Raw genomic sequence first — 22045 nt, 5'->3', positions numbered from 1 at the left:
TAGGAAAATGGCAAGTGGCCCTACCACTCGCCTCCCCCTCACAAGGAGGTGTCAGACGACTCTATCCCATCACCTGGACCGTGAGACCGTTGGCTCTCTCCCCATACACGTGCAGCTGCCCCATCAGTGGGTGGCTCCCCGTTACGAAATAGGGTGCAATGCCCTATCAGCCCGACTATGAGAGGTGCGCTGGTCGGACAAGTTTCGGCCAGTCCTATCCAAAAAGTACGATGACTCAACCAATCCCGAGGAGTTCCTGTAGATCTACACCACTATGATGTAGGCCGTGGGAGGCCACACGAAAGTCATGGTAAACTATTTTTTGACCGTCTTAATAGGTTTAGCCCGGTCATGGCTTATGAACCTCCCCCGCGGGTCGGTTCACTCTTAGGAGGACTTGTGCAACCAATTTATCATCAACTTTCAAGGAACCTGTGCCAGACCAGGATGACATGTACCAAGTCAGGCAGCGACAGGGAGAGTCACTGCGAGACTTCATCTGGTGTTTCACCGAATGCTGAAATACCATTCCAAGGATCACGAGTAAATCCATGATCATAGCATTCCAGAGGGGGTCAAAGATCAGAAGATGGTAAAAAAGCTAGCCACCAAGAAAGTCTGGAGCACCACCGAGCTCTTCAAACTAGCAGACAAGTGTGTGCAGGCCGTAGAGGCTCGAGAGCACCAAAATGGCTCAAAGTCGCAGCTGACCTCTGACTAGCCTGCCTCTTCGAAAGGGATCGGACGGAAGGAAAAAAGAAGAACAAACGCAAGGTTAGGCCACCCAACGTCATGGCAGTCGACTAGATCGGCTAGCGCTTTGAGAAGAGAGATGGGAAAAAGGGCAGAGGCTACTTCCTGATCCACCATACAGATGCTCACAACCTGACCAATTGCATGGTCATGAGAGTCATCATTGATAAGGAGCTTGAGGAGAGTAAACCCAGGCGCGACGACGACGATAAGGAGGGGGCGGACCCTGACTAGTCAGCATTGGGTTTCCAGTAGGCCGATCACATGGTCCACCATATCTTCAGGGGCGTCACAACATATTCCTCGAACAGGTAATACAAGTTGATGGTCTGAGAGGTGTGGGCAACCACATCTGAGCTGAGCCCACGTTTGAAGTGGTTGAAGGTACCTTTCACCTTCAGCTAGGCAGATTTCCATGCGTGTGTTAGACGCCCTGGTCGCTACCCCATCGTGGTCGATCCCACGGTACAGAGCATCCGACTGGGTTACGTACTAGTCAATGGAGGGAGTTCCATCAACCTCCTCTTCGCCGACACGCTTGATGCCCTGCATATTCTAAGGAATGTCTTGAAACCATCTCCTCCATTATTTGGAATCACCCCAGGCTCCTCCGCCAATCCGTTAGGGCAAATCGAGCTTCTCGTCACCTTTGGCTCACCGAGTAACTTCAGGACCGAAAGGATTCTGTTCGATGTGGCGGACTTCGGGACTGCTTACAATGCGATCCTGGGGTTACTAACAATGGTCCAGTTCATGGTCGTCGCCCACTACACATACCAGGCAATCAAGAAATCTGGTTCGACGGGGGCCATCACTGCTTTTGGCAACGCAAAGATGGCTCTACACTACGACAAGAGGAGCCTCGACATGGTCGAGCTGACTCCCAAGTTGCAGCCCGAGGACACCGGGCCTAGTGGTCGCCCAATGAATGTCTATGTCCTCTCTAGTCCAGACGATCGGCTCAAGGCAGTTTGCCTAGATGAGGCTGACCCGTCCAGGATGGTCCAAATAGTGATTGGTCTGGACCCCAAATAGGAACTCACGTTCATCATTACCTCTGGGCGAACGTAGATGTCTTTTCTTGGAGTCCGTTTGATATGCCCGGGGTCCCTAGGGACATGATCGAGCACAAGTTGTCAATACAACCGGACGCATGACCAGTAAAACAAAAGGCGTGTTGGTTCATAACTGACTGGAAGGAAGCACTTCATGAGGAGATCGACAAGCTCCTAGAAGCAGGTTTCATCCGAGAGGTGCAGTACCCAGAGTGGCTAGCTAACCCAGTCATGGTCCAGAAGCACAATGGTATGTGGAGGATGTGCGTCGGCATCACTGACCTCAATAAGGCGTGTCCGAACAATCTCTTCCCTCTACCCAGGATCAACCAGCTTATTGACTCAACCACTGGCAGTGATCTGCTAAGCATTTTGGATGCTCATTTAGGGTACCATCAGATTAGCATGTATAAGGGAGATGAGAAGACAGCTTTTGTAACACCCTTCGGGGTCTTTTGCTATGTAAAAATGCCTTTCAGATTGAAAAACACTGGAGCCACTTACCAGCGATGTATATAGCTTGTTCTCTGACCACAGCTTGGTAGAAACGTCGAGGCATACATTGATGATATGGTCGTCAAGAGTAGGACCATGGAGGATCTGGTTGCCATCGTCCAGGAAATGTTCGACAACCTTCGTAAGTACCACATGAAGCTGAACCTGGAGAAGTGCACATTTGGAGTCCCATCAGGGAATTTGCTTAGGTTCCTCATGTCCCGTCGAGAAATAGAGGCAAACCCTGACTAAAAATATCTTCAGACGGGGACACCAACGGGACACTGACGAGAACATCGAATTTGATCAAGCTGACGACCCTCTACTTCTATCTCTAGCATACTCGATCCGTACGACCACATGTATAGCAATATACCCCCAGCCATGCACATGCTGAAGCTTGTTGAAAACTACCAATATTGCAATGCGAAGAAGTTCGAGCATCAGACAAAGGAGTTCTACTGCCGTAATGGAAAGATTAAACTATCCACCCCAGATATGCCACCCGAGCTCATGAGGCTCTGGTCGAGTGCAAACGCTGATGCTAGGCACTTTCACGACAACATTAGGTTTTTCAATGGTCATTTCTCATTCACCTTGCTTTACTGTCACCTTGACAGTGAGACCACTGACATGAAGAAACATGGTATTTACATGTTTCATGCCCACGGCCAAATGTACCATAACATACGATCGTTCGGTAGAGATGGTTTGGAACCCAAGCAACTGGAGCTTTACTTCTATGATGATGATCCTAGTCTAGAGCTTCGGTATCGCCACTGCCACGAAGAGCAATACCAGCAAGACAAGGATGTCATCAGAAAGCTGGTTGACATATTGCATGGCAACCTGTACTCTGAACAACTCCAGAGTATGGGACAGGTTGAGGATCTTGATGACTATTGTGTGACATTGAAACTTGACCATAGGTTGGACTAGAGAACATATAACATGCCAGCCACTTCAGAGGTGGCCGCTGTTTGGGTTGAGGGGAGCGAACACCGAAGGCAGTTTGAGAATAGCGTTATCCTTCAAGGAAAGAACAGGGAAGTATATGGCATTTGGTTATATCATGGATGCTATGATGCACTGTCATACCCTCACTTCTTCCCTAGAGGCGAACTCGGCTGGCATACCGACATCCCAAAGGTTGGTGTGTCCATTGATGAGGTTAACGCGGCTCATAAGGCTCGTGGTAATAATGATGAGGACCCAGGTTAGTGTTATCAACATATGGAGTTTGCATTGTGAATTCTTGGCACTGTACTCTCTTATTTACAACACTAACTTGTAACATCATACGCTCTGTGCAGATTCTGGTGGAAGGCTATGCGTGTTCATGTGGGATTACTACTGCTACTATTTCCAGATTTGGCCAGGGATATTCAACCCAATGTTGTTTGGCAAGCGTCTTTTTCAGCAATTCATGGTCGACACATAGATCAAGATTGAGAGCTCGCAGCTGAACTACATATGGGCTCATCAGAAGGAGTTAAGGGTGGACCTGTACCAAGGCTTGGTGGACAGCTTGCATGCCGGTGAGGGAAGAGTAGATGCTACTGGAAAATGGACTATGTTGGCTATGCCATTTATTGGAGGACCTCGAGACAAGAGGCATCAGTACATCGATGCTATGGCTTTAGTGCGAAAGTACGGGAAGCCGGACATCTTCCTCACAATGGCATGCAACGCAAACCGGGATGAGATCATGCGCGAACTCTACCCTGGCTAGATACCCCGGATCATCTGGATGTCGTTGTGCGTGTTTTCAGGGCGAAGCTAGAGGAACTAAAAAAACTGTTGCTTGAAAAGGACATTCTTGGCAAGGTGAGGACCTATGTCTATGTGGTGGAGTTTTAGAAGAGGGGCCTACCGCATGCACACTTCCTGCTCATTATGCAGGGACGGTACAAGCTCACGTGTCCAACAGTATGATTGTCTCATCTAAGCTGAGCTCCCGGACAAGTATAAGTATCCAGAGCTATACAAGATGGTCGTCAAGCATATGATGCATGGCCCTTGTGGTGTGCTAAACCACGATTGCACATGTACAAAGAACCATTTGTCATGCAAGAATTATTATCCGTGTCCTTTCAACGCTACTATCTTACAGGGCAAGGACTCTTACCGGTGTATAAGAGACGTGAAGATGGCCGCTGTGCAATGGTTCAAAAACACCTGCTGGACAATAGGTGGGTCGTCGCTTACAACCTTTACCTTCTGCAACTGTTCAACTGCCACATCAATGTTGAGGCATGCTTGAGCATAAAGGCTGTTAAATATCTATTCAAGTACATATACAAGGGCCACGATCGGGCCTCTATGACTGTGAGTGAGGCTGACAAGGCAGGCAACAATGGCAACATCGATGAGTATAGGGACGCGAGGTGGGTGACCCCTCCAGAAGCCTTGTGGAGGATAAACTGCTTTGAATTGAGCAAGAACTTGCCACCTGTGATGCAGCTGCAACTTCATCTCCCAAACATGCACATGGTTTCATTTCAAGAGGGCCAAGATATCCGACAAGTGGTAAACCGTGAGGGTGCTGAGAAGTCAATGTTGATAGAGTACTTCGAGGCGAACAGATTACATGAGAATGCTCGGGGTATCTTGTACCGGGATTTCCCTGAGTGGTATACTTGGCAGAAAGGCAAGAAAAAAAATTCTGGCAAAGAAGGGTACGAGAAACAGGTGGACAGGTTGGTAGAATCGTGTCAGCTCATCTAGCTGAGGGGGAACATTACTATCTCCGGGTTATCCTAAACCACGTGTATGGTGCCACCTCATATGATGACCAAAGGATGGTTAACGGTGAGATCCTACGGACCTTTCGTGAAGCTGCAGAGAGGAGGGGCTTGATCAAAGCAGACAACACACTGGATGAGTGTCTTATGAAAGCTGAGTTGTTCCAGATGCCACCATCGCTTCGATAGCTCTTTGCAACAATATTGGTATTCTATGAGCCCAGCGACGTGCGATGACTCTGGCAAAAGCACCTGGAGGCAATGTTGGAGGACTATCACCACAATAATCTATGCACAGTCGTTGTAGAATAGATGGTTTTGACATATATCAGGAATATGCTACAGTCAATGGGGAAGGACATAAGGTTGTTCCCTCTTCCCGAGATCGACGAGGCACATGACACGGCCAACGGTGTGCCCAAGGAGATATTCGAGGAGTCCACCATCGAGCTCAACGTTGAGGATGCAACTCTTTTGGACTCCCTCAACACCGAGCAGAGGGCCGCCTACGATGAGATTCTATCTGCTGCTGACAGTGATGAGGGCAGCGTGTTCTTTGTGGATGGACCTGGAGACACCGAGAAGACTTTTTTTGTACAAGGCGTTGCTCGCAACGATATGTGGGCAGAATAAGATTGTTGTGGCAACAGCTACGTCCGGTGTTGCATCTTCCATAATGCCTGGAGGAAGAACTGCGCACTCGTGCTTCAAGATACCGCTGAATATTGACGATGGTGCGTTCTATAGCTTCACGAAACAGAGTGGGACTACCAAGCTTCTGTGGATGGCTTCACTTATTATTTGGGACGAAGCCTCCATGACTAAGAGACAGGCAGTGGAGGCGCTGGACAACAGCATGTGTGACATAATGAGCCAACCAAAACTGTCGTTCGGTGGGAAGACAGTTGTGTTTGGTGGAGATTTCAGGCAGATCCTCCCTGTTGTCCGAAAGGGGTCAAGGGCTCAGATAATTAATGCGTCACTGCATAGATCGTACCTATGGGATTGCATGCATCACCTAAAGCTTGTACGCAACATGAGGGTACATAGCGACCCGTGGTTTGCGAAATACCTACTATGCTTTGGTGGTGGCACCGAGGATGCCAATGGTGATGGCGACATGCATCTTCCTGATGAGATATGTGTGCTGTATACATGGGAGGACACTGACCTTGATAAACTAATAAACTACATTTTTCCAAGGCTCAGTGATAATATGTCAGATCCTACTACATCATCTCAAGAGCCATCTTGTCCACACGGAATGATTGTGTGGATAGGATTAACATGAATATGATCAGTCGCTTCCAAGGGGATGTGACGGTGTATCATAGCTTCAATCGTGTAGAAGACGATCCCCATAACTACTATGCCGTGAGTTCCTTAACTCGCTGACCCCTAACGGGTAGCCTCCACAGTGTTGAAGCTCAAGATTAACTGTCATGTCATATTGCTCAAGAACATTGACCCCGCGAGCGGGCTTTGCATTGGTACGAGGATGGTGGTCCGGAGATTCCAGAGAAATACCATTGATGCAGAGATTGTGCTAGGGCAACATGCTGGAAAGAGAATTTTTCTGCCTCGGATCCCCATGTGCCCCTCTGATGATGAGATGTTCCCTTTTCAATTCAAGAGGAAGCAGTTTCCTGTTAGACTCAGCTTCGCCATGGCGGTCAACAAGGCACAGGGGCAGACTATCACCAACGTCGGTATTTACCTACCCGAGCCGGTGCTCTCTCATGGTTAGTTGTACATCACGCTATCTAGAGCCACCGCTAGAATGAATATCAGGGTCCTTGCCCTCCCGTGTGATGACAAGAAAAGGAAGTGCTCAAAGAAAAGTGATATGTACACGAGGAATATCGTCTACGTAGAGGTACTTACGTCATAGGTGAGGTATTTTTGGCATATTTGTCATCTATACTATACATAATCATGATTTGATTTTTTTAATTCTATCCATCTAATATTAGTTATTTTCATTTGTGCAGGTCAACTTCCTTGCAGGTTTAGCACACAAGATAGGGTTTGTTTAGCCATCAGAAAATTGTTATACAAATGTTTTTTTTATCTTGCTTTGATGCTGGTAGTATGCAAGAGAATAATTTTATCCGATCCGACACTGGTAGCTAAATTCATTGCTTGCTGGAATGCTTGATCTTTAGTGATCACTGTTCAGTATTGCAATGAGATCTTTGATGGTTGCGCATGCAATTAGATCAATCTCGATTAGAGGCTTGACTTTGAGCGTGATTTGATGTTTACAATGATATCTTCCATAGACCTCCGATTGATTTTTGCGGACCCAATAATGATGTACTCGTCGTCAACTGGAATCAAACAAGAGATATTACTAGCTTGATCAATATTTGACATCTTTCAAGCAAAACAAGAAAACAATTTAAGCAGAGATTTAGATGCTCCGTAGTTTGGTATCAAGAGTAACCAACTAACATATAGTGCCTCCATTACATATTTTGTTCATTTGAGAAGAGTATGAAACCTTTGATGAAAATAGAATTATAGCAGCATAAGACAATTTCTTTCTGAAATATTTTATGCTTTAAGTTGATTTATCTGCTCTTCAAAATAGTTCTATGTTTAATGGAAATAATCCCATGCTCCCAGTATATGTACAGCAGAATGTATGCTTTGTAAGCACATAAAACATGTTTTGAATCTTGATCTCTACTATTTAAAAGCACGCAGTGCTTCCTTCCCAGTCTGCATTCTGCTCCCCGTGCTGACATATGGGCTCGGCACCCATCCATCCTCCTCCTGAGCCGCAAATTCTTTTTAGCCTATTTAAATTTAGTATTTTAATAATAGCCCGTCGGGACCTATATTTTCAGAAACTGGCCCCTTTTGTCACGCCGTCGTCGACCATCAGGTGCGCTCGGTGCTCCCTATCGTAAAACGTCTCAAGGAGCGGGTAGTCGGGGTGCGCCATCGCCCTGCAATGTAAACAGTAAGAGGGTTGTTAGCGAACGGGAAAAAAATTAATTTATGGCAAGTATAAAACATTATATATAGAACAACTGAACGATAGCGGGTAGTTCACCTCTACCTGTCTGCGATCTACTTCCCCGCTACTAGAATTCCCCCTTTTCCTACGATTAGGATTATTCTTCGGACCCGCCTTGTGTTGTTCCATCCTGTGCCCCAACCGGTGGCATATAGAGTAACAAATTTTAATAGGTGCCTCATCAAAGTCTCCTGCTCCATACATGTCTTCCCCGTAACCTTTGCTGCTATCATCCATCTCATTCCGAAGACGTTTCCTCTTCCTCCTCCCTGCCTTTTGTTTCAATAGCCCACAATCGGGCACATATTCGTCGCCATTGTACTCCGGCCACTGTGAAGCATCAAGTAAAGGCTCGAAGGTGGACTCCCAAGTCTTTAGAGCTATCCTTTTAGAGTACAATGGGGTCAAGTAGTCGGGACTTGTATGGTCAACTCTTCTTGCCCGGCAAGCTGCGATAACATGAGAGCACGGGATATGCAGCAATTGTGGGGTCCTGCACGTGCACTGCACTGTGGTTAAGTCGACTCTGTAGATTCTGCCGCCGGAGCCCTCACCCCCCACGTATGTCCGAAATGCGGATCTCACGCTGTAAACTTAGCTCCTTGGATCAAAGAGCTGAGCTTCCTATGTAGCTGATATCTCCCCCTGCGACGTGAGGTGCTTAGCAATGGCTTTTCCCCACACCTCACCAGCATCAATATTTGCGCGTGCTCTCTTCCACCGATTGACAAAATAGTAGTTGCATTTGTGAAAGGTGTACTCAACGATGGCAGAAACCGGCATTGCACGGATGCCTTTAAGGACGTTGTTGAATACCTCCAAGATATTTGTTGTCATGATTCCGTACCTACATCCACCCGCATCAAACGCCTGCGCCCATTTGGACTTGTTAGCTATTTCGCTCTTCAACCACTCTGTCGCAGGCTCGTTCAATATCTTCTCTAATTCTACTAGCTTCTTTTCAAACTGTCTCTCATCTTTAACCTTGCAAACTACTTTGAGTTTGGCAAGTACCTCCTTGCTCTTCTGCCTTCTCCAAATGTTCGTAGCAAAATGACACATGCACCACCGGTGCACGAGAGGAGGGTAACCTTCCATGTGTTCCCTTGCTGCACTAAGGAGACCCTGGTGCCGATCCGATATCATACAGACTTGACGCCCCGCTCCAATTACGTGACGGCGAATCAGGCACATAAACCAAGACCAGCTACTGTTCCGCTCTCCCTCCGTCAACGCAAATTCTAGGGGGATTAACTGATCCTCTGCATCGATGCCAACAGCAATCATCAGTGCACCCTTGTAGTTTCCCGTCAAGAATGTGGTGTCGACACTTATCACGGGCCGGCAATGTTTGAAGGCCTCCACGCATTGATGAAAGCACCAAAACAAACGCTGCATGACCGGTTTAATGACACCGCCATCGCTGGCCATCATGCCACTAGTTGAAATGAACCACTTCGTCCCGAGATTGACGTGTGAAATTGCATTCAAGATCCTAGGGACCCTCGCGTATGCCTCCTTCCAATCTCCCCAAAGTAATGCCATGGCATGTTGCTTCGCTCTCCATGCCTTGCCGTACAATACCCGGTAATTTTGAACCCAACTATAGACTCAATTAGAGAGGCCACAGTCGTGTCCGGGTCCGCCCTAACGATTGGGGCGATGCGTCGACCAAGATAAGTAGCCGTGCACTGGGAGTGCACTTGTTCCGGCCTCGCAGACCCGCAAGTGTGAGGTTGTTTTACATTTGTGACCTTCCATCGTTGGCCGTCACCTGGGATACGACGGACCCATACACCCCATCCACAACCTTTCTGGCATTTTAAAGTGTACCTCTCCTTCGCATTCGAACGAACCGCGTCGTACAGCCAGTGGTGTCGAACTGTGTAGTCCCTGAACCAGAACTTCACTTCATCAAGACTATCAAATAACATCCCCTTCTTAACCAACTCCTTCTCACTGTCTTATTCCTCCTCCATCGACATTAAGTCATTATCACATAGAGCATTCTTCGTCAGCGAAATGTCCTCGTAACCAGGCACCTCGGGCACATCCACATGTACCGCCTTGAGTGTCCTTACCTCCTGCTCCGTGTAAATTCCATCCCACCAAGCTGGCTCCTCATTCTCTCCCGCTTCTGCTCCCACCTCAACACCACCGTGTCGTTGCCTAACATGTTCCACTTCTTCCGTCTCATCATCTTCGACATCATCCTCACTGTCCAAGAAAAATATTTCAATTTCCTCAACATTTCCCTGAGCCTCCTCATCCTCAAAATAATCATCATCGAAATCATTACATATAACAGTCATATCAAATTTATTTGAACCACCAGCATGTACCTCCTTAATAGATGCCCGAGTTAACTCTGCAACTGTACCATCCGCGAGTATGGCGGTACCGGCACCCTCTGTGACAATATATGGAATTTTCTGGGTCAAATGCTCAACAGGCTCCACTTCACATGTGCGGGAGAGAGGGCTAGCGCCCGGCCTGTATATGCCTCTGTCACGCCAAAGGGGTTAGCGTGACTGGAGTCGCGCCAGCGCCCTTGGCGTGACAGAGGGAGGACATCCGGCGCGCCTGTATGGCGCTCTGTCGCGCCATAGTGCCTGGCGCGACTCCAGTCGCGCTATGCCCCCTGGCGCGACTTAGGGCTACCACGTCGACACGCCCATGTGGCACGGGGCGGGTCGCCCGCCGACGTGGCACCCCAGTCACGCCCGGCTCCGTGGCGTGACCAAGTGGTGAATCATGCCAAATTCTCTAGCATGATAAAAGGGAACAGTTTCTGAAAATATAAGTCCAAACGGACTATTATTAAAATATTAATTTTAAATAAGCTAAAAAAAAATTCCCGAGCCGCACACCTCGAACCCATGCACCCAATCCACTGCAAATGCCCGTCGCTGCCGCCCGCGCAATCCGCCACCCGAACCTCTCCATCATCGCCGACCGCTGCGCCACGCTCGCCGGCCGACCGCGCCTCCACCAAATCCGAGCTCCTAGTGCCGTCCTCACGCCCGCCGACCGCGCCGCGCCTCCTGACTCTTCGCCTGCCTGGCCGATCGAGGCCTAGCCCTAGGCATGCCGCTCGCGGCCGCACTAGAGGGGGTGGAGGCGTCAGGATCCAGGAGGACTAGGTCGAGCGCGGGGCGGCGGCAGCGGCGGTCGGAGTCGCTGGAACCCGAACCAACTCCTATGCGCCGCCGCGGCAGCAAGCGGGGCAAGAGGGTGAGCTCTACCACTGCCGCAGCCGTGCCCGTGATCAAAACCCATTCAACGGCGGCCAGTTCGTGGCTGCGTTCCAAGGGGATGAGGATGAGGAGTGCGGATGCGGCCGTAAAGGAGCGGAGAAGAAAAAGGAATAGGGCTGACGATAATTGTGATGATGAGGAGGGGAGGGAGGAGAAGAAGAGAAATTTTGGCGAGGAGGCGGTGCCACCTTCAGATGCATCAAGGGAGGAAGAAGAAGAGGAAGCAAAGGAGGAGGAGGAAGTCTCCTCTGCACCCAGCTCTCCCCTCTGCGAGCCTGATATCCCCGAAGAAGTTATTGGGCATGATTCCAACGGCGTGGAGATCTACAAGCCTATCGACTCAGAGACATCCAGGGCATATGAGCAGAGCATTGCGAAATTCAGTGAGAAATTAGGTTTGCTACGCAAGCATCCTTAATCTCTCTTCATGTTTTGAGGTTTTGCTGTAGAATGTTTATGTTAGTGTTTTCTTATGCCTGTTGTATCTTCTCGTAGCTCGCCAAACGAAACTGCCCACGCTTGATCAGAGCAGACCTAGCACTTGCCTTGTCGAGCCGAAATTGCTTCACGTTTGCCAATCTGCTACAAGGACCGTCGTTCGTGCCGGAAAATTTGTTTTTGCCCTTTCATCCTCAGTTGGTATACAATATCCTGCTGCCTCTTATTTAGGAGCTCTGCAAAGCTTGTTGCTATTTGCTAAATATGTACAATGCACTTGCAGGTGGTAAGCCGTTAACTCAGTGTACAGGCTTCTTGATTGATTGGGATCAGAAGGGTGAGACTGGCATTATACTGACATCCGCCCATCTAATTCGCTCAAAAGACCCATCCTTGGACAGCTGGTTGTGCAAAGATGAGTATACACCTGATGCTCAGGTTAGTTGTTAAGGACAGGGAGAATGACAACATTGATTCATTGGCTTTAAGTGTTCTAATTAATAGTTGTTAAAAATGGCAAAGGTGGCCTGCCCGTTATATTTGTCTAGATTCCACAGTTTACCCGTTATATCAGACCATTTATGTGGATTAAGGGCCGTTAACGATTACTAGGCTTATTTATCTTGGATTCGCCAAAACTAAGATTAGTGAGTAGGAAAAGACTAGTTCCTGCCTGGGGAGTCAAAAGATATTAGCACCCATAAGCTCCATGATCTTGTGCACGCATAGTACTAACATATAGCATTATGGGTGAGATTTTGGTCATGAACTTCTTGTTCCTGCTGTTGTCATGAATGTGGTGTTCATCTTTTTGTGAAGTTGCTAGGTTGCTGTGTGACATGGAACTTATGACAGTATGAAACACATGGGTACTAGGTTTGATTATAAATGCGATTCAGTTTGTTCATTTGTTATTATTTACTTACATTCACATTATTAATGAATGATGGTGTAGCATTGATATGAAATATCTAATGAGTAGATGTGTCAAATCTTTTTTTATTCCACTTCCGTGAACAATAATTGCTTAGAGTTGGAGAATTCCATTTCTATGTACAGTTGTACTTAACAAAGGATGAATTACATGTAGGTTTTGTTACTGTATACACCTGTGTATATATCTCTAAATTTTGAATGATTTTTTTTGTTTAGAAGGTTCATTACTGTATAAAAGCCACAAGGCAGGGTCCCTGTTTGTTATGATTTGTTGTGATTCAAAACACTTGCTGGCGTGGAATATCACTTTATTGAAAATGTGTAGTAATATATTTTCCCTAAGATTTGTTACATCTGTGCCTGTTTCTAATGCTATACTTTCTACAATCATTTTTCCAGGTTACTATTCACTTTCTAGATAAGACTACTGAAGAGTGCCACCTGCTCTACTACCAAAAACATTACAATATTGCACTATTCAGGACGAAAGTGAAGTTGTCTGTTGAGTTACCTTCTTTTAATGACAATGTAAACTGTGGTCAAGAGGTTTTCATGATTGGAAGGGATGAAAATTCGAATCTAAGGATTAGCTATGGTCGGGTGCAATATTTGAATCCAAACTTGTATGAGCGATACCACTTCATGTATGCTTATGGTGCAGGTGATGCCCCGAAGGTACAAAAGCATATCTTGTCCTTTCTTTTTCCATATCATTTTTGTTTTTGGTTTTATAAATCCAAATATTGTCTATATGAATGTTATAGTGTGGCAGCGGAGGGCCAGTTATTGATTTTGATGGAAAGGTTGTGGGGATGTCCAAGGCTAATAAAAATGGTTCTTTTGTACCTACTCTCATTATACTCAAGTGGTTGCATTTGTGGAGAAATTATGGGTACGTTTCACTTTTCAGTTCTATTCATAGTGCTGTTAAATTCATTCATAGCTATTTTTTTCTCTAGCTATTCGAATATGAATTATCCAGTTTATATACATGATGGAAATAGATAAACCAGAAAAAGTACTTGTTATTCTAATCTCATTTCTCATATAAACTGATACATGTCTTGCTGAAAGATTGCAGTGTTCAGTTCAAAAATGCTATGCATACTTAAGTATTTATCACTTTCCTCTCTAAAAATGTGCAATTTAATAATAATATAATAAGTTATACCTCAACAATGTGATTGTTGTCAATTGTCATGTATTATGTTTATAGTGAGTTTGTTTGAAGAAATTGCTGTGAAAACATCTGAGCAAAACATATGCATAAATGAGACTAGGGATTGAACCATGATGGAACCTAGGTTGGAATGATTCATGATGAAACTTTATGAGAGAAAGGGAGGTCACCTCATGTACTATCTGTTATTAATACTATTTATATGGAAAAATTGGCTATATAGCACTAGAAGAACATGCGATTTGGAATATAGCACCAAAAAGTTTTGGTTCACTTCAATAACATCGAAAATCGTTCAAACATTAATTTTTTTACCATTCCATTACCTCTTCCACCTATTATCATTATGTCCAACTCCGACCAAGTCACCCTCACCTCTATTCTTAAGTCTGTACCTATGTCCCCTGTCGCTGCCGGCTCAGAGAATAAAGAAGCACATGTTGTGGATACTGGTCCAAACAAGTAAGAAGGGCCCTCGGGGCCCAAACCTGAAGGGGGAGGGCCTCAAAGGCTAGAGAGGATCGACTGTGACAAGGAGAGTTGTATTGGTTGTCTGGCACCTGAGCATTGAATGTCCTATTACACCAGGGGTGGGGGTATTTGTAGCCCATATCAACCACGTTGTGGATCTTTACCAAAAACCCTGGTACGCGAGGCATATTTTGGGGGTGCAACAGTCATAGGGACATACTTAAGAAAGGGTTGAGTAGGAGAAAGAGCAGCAACCTCTAAACTACAACACCGGTCAAAGATTCAAATTGATCTCCTCCCACATCCCACATCCCACATCCCACATTCTTGCTGACCCAGCTTTATATGTTGCAGTCCTTCTTGACATTAGTCTAAGATTGTTATGCACGTAAACCAAATCTTCAGCATGCTCAGGAGTTAATTGGTTTCTTCGCATACTGTGGATGAAGTTGTATGTGCTCCAGTTTCTTTCACAACAAGAAGAAGAGGCCGGCTAGTTAACCAATTTGATAGCCAAATGCATGCTGCAGCAAGGGAGTGGATTGTCCATGATTCACCCACCAGTTCAATGGATCAAGGATCCATCTATCAAAGATGGAATCATAGTCGATGAAATTTGCAGTGCAAGTAGAAAATGCAGCATATTCTTCTTTCATTTTCTTTAAATCTTCAGGTAGAGGAAAGAATTTCTTGAAGCACTTCATTCTCATTTGTGAAATTTCCTTATCCTTGTGAGGAGGTACACGGCCAACACCTAGAGTATGAACAACACATGGAGTCCAGAATATATTTTCATACTTCTGCTAAACAATAATACCTGCACCATTGCAATTGGAAGCATTGTCGGTGATGACTTGGACCACATTTCTTGGGCCAACTTCTTCAATAACAGCGATCAACTTCTCAGCTATGTATTCCTTTGTCTTCACCTCTCCTTCAGCATTGATAGCCCGCAAAAACATTGGTCTACCCTCAGAAATAGCAAGAAAGTTGATGAGTGGCCTCCTCTGTGCATCCGACTATCCATCTGAACAAATGGTCACACCCTTTTCAGACCATATGCTCTTGATCCTATCCAATAAGCCTGTAAGGTGAGTCCTTTCCTTCTGAAGAAGTGTAGTCCTCAATTTGCTGATTTGTAGCAAAGGTATATGACTATTGATAGTATGGATTTCTTGCCACATTGAAAGACAAGCCTATTAAAATAAACACAACAAAACAATTGTTGGGGGAAAATAGACCAGCTTGAGGATGATAGTTGGCGGTCGTTATCAAAAGTCCTCTAGAGCCTTCGGCCCCCAGACCCAGCAGGAGGCCCCATCCCCGGAGGCTGCAAGTCCCTTCGGACCACCTCTCCGGCTCATACGTGGCCTTTCGAAGGCTCGGAGCTACAACAAGTACTCTGGAGCCTTCGGCCTCCGAACTCAACAGGAGGCCTTATCCCTAGGGGCTGCGAACCCCTTCGGGCCACCGCTCCGGTACCCATGCGGCCTTCCGAAGTCTAAAGGCGCGACCAGCCTCCGAAGATAATGTCAGGGAAGAAAGGACACCCCCTCTCTGCCACCGACCTAACGCGAGGTGACGGGTGATAAATGCCGGTGCAAGTGGTGCTTATCCTGACACCCCAACACGATGCAAGTTATCCTGACACCCCCGGCAGAGCGACGCCGAGCCGTAATTGGCAGTCGGCTCACTCAGTAATTTATCTTCTATGTAGGGTCAAAAGTAGTTATCCAGGATAAGGCTCAGTAATTCAGTCAGATCTTAGATATTTGTATCTTGTGATAACTTGTATACTAAGCTATGTACTGCCTTATAAATATGGAGTCGTGGTCACCTAGAAAAAAGGGGAAGAGAAAAGGAGAAAGGAAGGAGAGACACGCTCAACACAACACGAAGGAGCATAATCGCAGAGTTTTTTTCTGTGATACTCCCCCTTAGCCTAGCCTATATATTTACAATCAATACATTCGTTGTGTTCCTTCCTCTCAAACTTCGTCTCCTCCTTAGAAGAAACTCTCGTCGTACTTGCTAGGGCAAGACGAACTCTTGCTCCAACAACAATGATACATTAGTTGAATTGGTTGCAGCTGCTAATTTGTATGAAATTGAAAAAAAATACATCAATCCGAGTTCAAAGTTCACATACCCGCAGAATAAAACATTCTTGCAATTATAGCATCCAACTCATTACGAATATCCATGGCCAAAGCTTTCTCTAATGGTGAAATGCCCCCCTTGCGCTTCCTAGTTGAGCAGCCCATGCTTGATGAAGCAACACTACCAGAAGGTGCAGAACTAACACTAGCACTAACAGTAGCTGAACATAGCAAGGACACCTGCTTCGGTTTTCTTCTTTCTAGTTCTGCCTTGGCACCCGCAACTTCAGCTTGCAGCTGAGCTAGAATAGGTACTATCACCTTACGACATAGACAAATCCCCTGACTACTGATTTTCATCAAGTGTGCTTTCACTCTAGTGTACCTAGTAGTTGCAACATGCTTGCGGTACATGCATTTCCATTTCACATTTCCCCTTGCCGCATCAGCCTTATCCACCATCTCAACATGAGACGACAAAATAGTCTTCAGAGTGTTATCATCGAGACTTTGAAAATCAGTACTTGCGGGTTGATTACTTCCGCCACCAGATGCCATTCTTAACAAGAAAAAGGAACAAGAACAAGTAGTCAAGAATCGGATTGCGTCGAGATGCATCGAACAAGAAGAAAAACGAACAAGTAGTCAAGCACGGGGGCCGGACTCACTTGCCAGCGTCGAGATGCGTCACACGGATGCTAGAGTTGAGCACTCAAGATGGATCGGCAGCTGGCGTCAGGCGGTGGCCGGCGGTGCAGAGCTGCAGATACGGACACAGCTCGGGTGCGGCGCGGGTGCAGCTGCTCTAGGGTTGCATCGCTCTCGTACAAGACAAAGCCATACATACACTGCATACGGGCCAATATGGGCCAGGTCGTGTCTAGGCCGCGTAGCTCACGTGTCCCAGGCATGTCAAAAATTCAACAGTTTTATTTTAAATCAGAAATACTTCGATACTTGGCTGATAGGTATCAACGCCGTATCGGCATCGGACACGGTACGTGGTGCGGGTGCGGCAGTTCACTGGCGTGTCCGTGTTTCCCAGACCACCAACAACACCCCTCTCACCACTACCCCTTCTCTCCCTAGCCTAATCCCAGTTGCCCCACTGCATTCCAGTCACTAGTTGGGAGCCATGAATGCATGATTCAAATCAATAAAATTAGTTAAATCTTTAAAGATTGATAACTCTTTTTTTTTTCATGGGCAAAAGTTTTATTGAAATTTGTTCTGTTTCAACATAAGATTACAATGTGTTCTATTTGAAAATTTTCCAGCATGGCTCGAATGATTTGGATAAGATTTGGCCAATATTTTAGGTAGAATTGAATTTCAACCAAACCACGTGTAGAAGGATTATATGCTATTGTACACCTTTTTAAAAGAATTTTAATAAATGAATATTTGGTATAGGTGCATTCCTCGACCCCACCTTCGATTGAAGCTTTGGGCCATCAAATTTCTTGACCCTACTCAAATCGAGATGATACTGTTCAAGTGTGGCACTGATGACGGTCTTATTGTTAAAGAGGTATAGATTGTTTACTTTTGCTTATTCTTAGATTTATGTTTGTTTATGTGGAGTTGCTCTCATTTCTTGCATATTATTGAATAATTATTGTCAATTTAACTGTAGGTATCTAATGGATCTTTTGCTGAGAAACTTGGAATCAGAGTTGGAGATATTATTGAATGTTTGAATGGATTATATGTTTCTTCAACGGTTGAGGTGTGCTATAGATTACTTAAAGTTTCCTATAAATTAAATGAAAAGAAATTATATTTATGTGACATTCTGTTAACTGTATGCCTTCGCTTCTTGCTGTTGTTATCAGTTGGAAAATATGTTATTGCGCTTGTCTGAGGAGCATCTTGCTAGAAGAAATGGCCATGATTCCAAAATGGATGTCGAGGTATGTTACTTTTATGCTTTTACTTTTGTTTTGCTTGATGTATGCCATTCACAGCTTAATATAAAACTGTATTAGCAAATTCAGCACTATGAAATATATTACATCAACTTTTTAGATTGGCATATTTTGCACACGGAAAGAAAAGCGAAGAACCATAAAGATGGCACTGAATGTAACTGATGAGGGAGAAGAAGTTGTTAGAGGTACTCGATCTTTCCTTTAAGTTAATCTCATTCAAAGATGATCTAGATGGTTAGATCTCAATCTCAAGTTATCTACATTCCTTCTTTTGTGGATTCACCGTAGTTTAATACGTATTGGTAACCTTCATATTTTAATTGTGCAATAAACCCATACATTACTTCCTTGATGATGTTTGGAGGACCCAAAGATTACTATAGTATAGTTGATTATGATTGATGAGCACTATTTGGTGAATTGCTTGTGCGCAGAACTATAGTTTAATTGCTTATGCTAAAGCATCTAGTTAGTGTCTTTCTAGACTATGAATATTAGTATTTTTTTTGGGTTAATGCCATATTATGTTGCCATATTTTTTTCCACATCAAATGTGAGTTATACCCCTTAGAAGCACACTGCAATGCAATGTTTATTTAAAATTCTGGCATCAAAGGTGATTTTTGAGGGTCTTATTTATGAGAATGCAAGAGTGTTCTCCCATGCTGTTTGTAACATGCAAATGTCTCCTCTTAACAAGTGCTCTTTTTGTAGGTTCTTATCTTGTTACTACTGGAAAGGGGGTTTCCGCCTCAGTGTTGCTTGAACAAGTGGATTCAGGCAAGTGACCTATTCTGTGTTTGCATAAAACTTCTGATGTCGATTTGAATTGTATGCAATGGTTGATGTCCAAGTGTTGCTTGTACCAAAAACAAGTGCAAATTCTTTGATTGGGTCGTTCTACAAAACAAAAGCATGACAACAGAACCTGCATGTTCTGCAAGTAGGAGCCAAAAGCAGCGAAACACATCATCATAGATTGTTTCAATTTCAAGAAATCTGGTCCAAAGTCTTTCAGTGGAAGGGCTTAAATTGTTCTCCATATTATGACTTTGTATTTTGTAAGCTTCCGTCGTAGTTTTAGTGGAAAATTCTCTGTTCTTATAATTTGAGCACAGTTTAGAGATCTATTCTTGCAGTCTTTTGAAGATTTGGGTGGCATTGTGTTTATGTTTGGGCATTGTGTTTATGTTTGAGTTTCTCAAAAAGGAGCATGGGTTTGTAAGTTTAAGTATATTTTGTAGTACCATCTAGAGTTCTCTAGGATTTTAAGGCAGCATGCTAGTAGGGCTGTCCTTAACATTGGACAGTGTGTGCAAACAAAACATTTGAATTTTGCTTTTAAAGAAAAAGAAGAGAAAATATGTGAATCGTCAATTTAATGTGTGTATCTCCTTCCATTACATAGATATGAAATGGTTTTGCCTTAATTGCTATGTTTTTATTTTTTATTTTTCTAGGTTCTTTTGGTCCCTGTTTCTAGCGGAGAAAGGAAACCTGCTTAGGTGAGCCACTCGACCAAGCTGCTCTATGCAAGTGGCATCTGTTATTTTCTTCATGTATTGTTGTGTGACCTCTTATGTGTGAATGTGATTGTTGATGGCATGCAAGTGCCAATGCATGCCAATGGTACATTTTGGTATTTTATTATGACTATGCACGTTTCTTTAACGTTCAAAGTCATTTTTTTATCACATAGTAGTATAAGTCCATGGAAGACTACTTTATATATGTCTTGTTAGATAAACTCATAAATGATTCCATGAAACGTGAGTAATAAGGCAATGCTTCGTACACACTGGATGTACAATGCATGAAACTGGCTTGTTTCATTAGCCTCCTTAGTCATCCTTTTGCTTCAATTTTCTGTATTATGATTATATCATGTTTAATCAAAGGAAAATGTAAATGGAGTTTGAATCTATTTTTTCCTGTTAATATCCCATACTTAATTCTTTGCAGGTCAAAAAAGTTTGCACGTCAGTTGTTGAGTAGGGGTCGAGGAAGGGATGTAAGTTCTTCATTCTACTTTGTAAATAGATAGTCTCACCATACACTAGTGGCTGCCTCTGATCATTTTATGAGGTGTTTACTTCTCCAGAGCCCTTTTTGGTGGATATTAGTATCTTCTCCTATCGTTCTTGGATTCCCCAGCCATGGAGATATAGAAACATATGTAATATGCTATTTGCGAATCATGTTGGTGGACATCATGCTGCTATTTGTTAGCTAAGAGTAAGTGATAAATTATTAACAGTGTTATACTTGTTAATGAAGATATTCGTGTAAAGGTCCTGTTTCTGGTTCTAATATTGTGAATGAATCATTCCCCTTTCCAACAGATACCTGCTATGCCAAGCAGCTGCATCTGTACTTAGGTATAGTTTAGTTGTTTATGGCTTTGATGACGTGGTGCATGCGTTCCTACGACAGGTGGTCCTTCTTCTATTTGATACGGGCTAGTTTACCGACTGCTTTCTGAACACTCCTATTTAATTCTCTATGTTAAATAAGTATTCAAAGTGTCATCCACTACTGTAACTGAAAAAACAGTAAATTTATTCTAGTACTGGAAAAAGTTATCATGTAATAGGAAAAAGCAGTAATTTTACTCTCACAATCGGAGAAAGTCATCGCGCTAGCCTTTAAATAGCAATTGTTTTCTTCTCTCTTCTAAACCATTGAAGATCTTTAAATCCGGATTTATAGTCAGTATCGGTGGGGGCTATCAGGGATGATCTCTGACAATGAATCTGAGGTATATCAGATGATTGACATGTTGAACAACATTTTCTTGTGGTTGTATATCGGACTAATTCAAGCATATAAGGATTTATCCAGGTTCATGTTTCCTATGGGATAATCATAATGATGAGTAAGCACATCCATCCCGCTCTGGTCATCCTGCACGCCCGTATTATCACCGAACCCTGTTACGTTCACCTGTTAGGTCATTCTATAGCATTTACCCATAGCATTAAATGCTATGAGACGGGATACTGCAATACCACATCGCCCCACGACCATGCCTCGTGAAAGGGAGTGCCAATGGAAGAAAAATACTAAGTGGATGGCATTAAATGTGTCCTGACAGGTTAAGTGAATACCCTCCCTGCAGGCTGGTTGCAGGGTTTTTCTCCTCGACAAGGGGGCTAGTCGCACGAGCCCCGCCCTAGTCGCACGATGAGGCTATGGTCTTGGAAATATCTATTGTCAGCTGATATTTGGTAATGTGGGGCCTGCCTCATGGGGTAACCCCTTATTACATCGATAGTAGTTCCTAAGCTTCCTCGTGAATGTGGAGGTCTGAGTGGTTTGCTACAGGGGTTCGTGGTCGTTGCATGTCATGTGGTTGTTGTAGCGAAAATGATCCTATTAGACCATGATTGTGATTTTAGTGATTAATGATAACATAGTCATTATGACTAACATGTTTGTTAAGAATATATGTTAGCAGGACTCATATGGATGCAATACATGAAGAAGTCATCGAAAGCCGGGACAAAGTTTGGTTGAATTGGAAAAAGTGTCAGGAGAAATGACTACACTGGATGGTTTGGTGCTCAGGGTATTTGCACTTATCGGAGCATCTCTGTCAAAGGGGGACAGAGGTATGAAAGCCTCATCGGATAATCCGGTGATTAAGTGTAGGCAACATAGG

General features: G+C 44.5%; 2 protein-coding genes across 4 annotated transcripts; both read left to right on the top strand.

Moving 5' to 3' along the window:
- The first annotated feature begins 1017 nt into the window (after window positions 1-1017).
- LOC133886369 (uncharacterized) lies at window positions 1018-1788 on the top strand. The gene is made up of 2 exons (XM_062326094.1): window positions 1018-1064; window positions 1182-1788. Exons 1-2 carry the CDS (start codon window positions 1018-1020, stop codon window positions 1786-1788), a joined length of 654 nt encoding a protein of 217 aa, XP_062182078.1.
- A 9145-nt stretch (window positions 1789-10933) lies between these two features.
- On the top strand, window positions 10934-20982 carry LOC133887381 (uncharacterized). 3 transcript variants are annotated; one of them, XR_009903544.1, is made up of 13 exons: window positions 10934-11724; window positions 11825-11968; window positions 12051-12205; window positions 13103-13378; window positions 13468-13595; window positions 17867-17984; window positions 18090-18182; window positions 18289-18366; window positions 18482-18569; window positions 19099-19164; window positions 19845-19889; window positions 20347-20619; window positions 20727-20982. XR_009903544.1 is itself a non-coding variant. In XM_062327315.1 (12 exons), the coding sequence occupies exons 1-11, from the start codon at window positions 11160-11162 to the stop codon at window positions 19865-19867; spliced, it is 1734 nt and encodes a 577-aa protein (XP_062183299.1). In that variant the 5' UTR covers window positions 10934-11159; the 3' UTR covers window positions 19868-19889; window positions 20347-20725. The 3 variants fall into 3 exon arrangements, 1 of the variants encoding a protein (XP_062183299.1); XR_009903545.1 differs by lacking the exon at window positions 20727-20982 and having other exon boundaries at window positions 20347-20395; window positions 20486-20725; XM_062327315.1 differs by lacking the exon at window positions 20727-20982 and having other exon boundaries at window positions 20347-20725.
- The last annotated feature ends 1063 nt before the right edge of the window (window positions 20983-22045 follow it).

Source organism: Phragmites australis, chromosome 12 (assembly GCF_958298935.1).
Source record: "Phragmites australis chromosome 12, lpPhrAust1.1, whole genome shotgun sequence".
Classification (NCBI taxonomy): Eukaryota; Viridiplantae; Streptophyta; class Magnoliopsida; order Poales; family Poaceae; genus Phragmites; species Phragmites australis.
The sequence above is the reverse complement of the archived record's forward strand: the minus strand, read 5'-3'. Positions and strand labels throughout refer to the sequence as shown.

Excerpts from the sequence above, each read along its gene's own strand:
- LOC133886369 (XM_062326094.1), top strand. The coding sequence starts at position 1,018 with ATGGTCCACCATATCTTCAGGGGCGTCACAACATATTCCTCGAACAG. Across the intron at positions 1,065-1,181 it reads ACAACATATTCCTCGAACAG|ACGCCCTGGTCGCTACCCCA; the intron begins GTAATACAAGTT and ends TGCGTGTGTTAG.
- LOC133887381 (XM_062327315.1), top strand. The coding sequence starts at position 11,160 with ATGCCGCTCGCGGCCGCACTAGAGGGGGTGGAGGCGTCAGGATCCAGG. Across the intron at positions 17,985-18,089 it reads ACGGTCTTATTGTTAAAGAG|GTATCTAATGGATCTTTTGC; the intron begins GTATAGATTGTT and ends ATTTAACTGTAG. Across the intron at positions 18,183-18,288 it reads ATGTTTCTTCAACGGTTGAG|TTGGAAAATATGTTATTGCG; the intron begins GTGTGCTATAGA and ends TGTTGTTATCAG.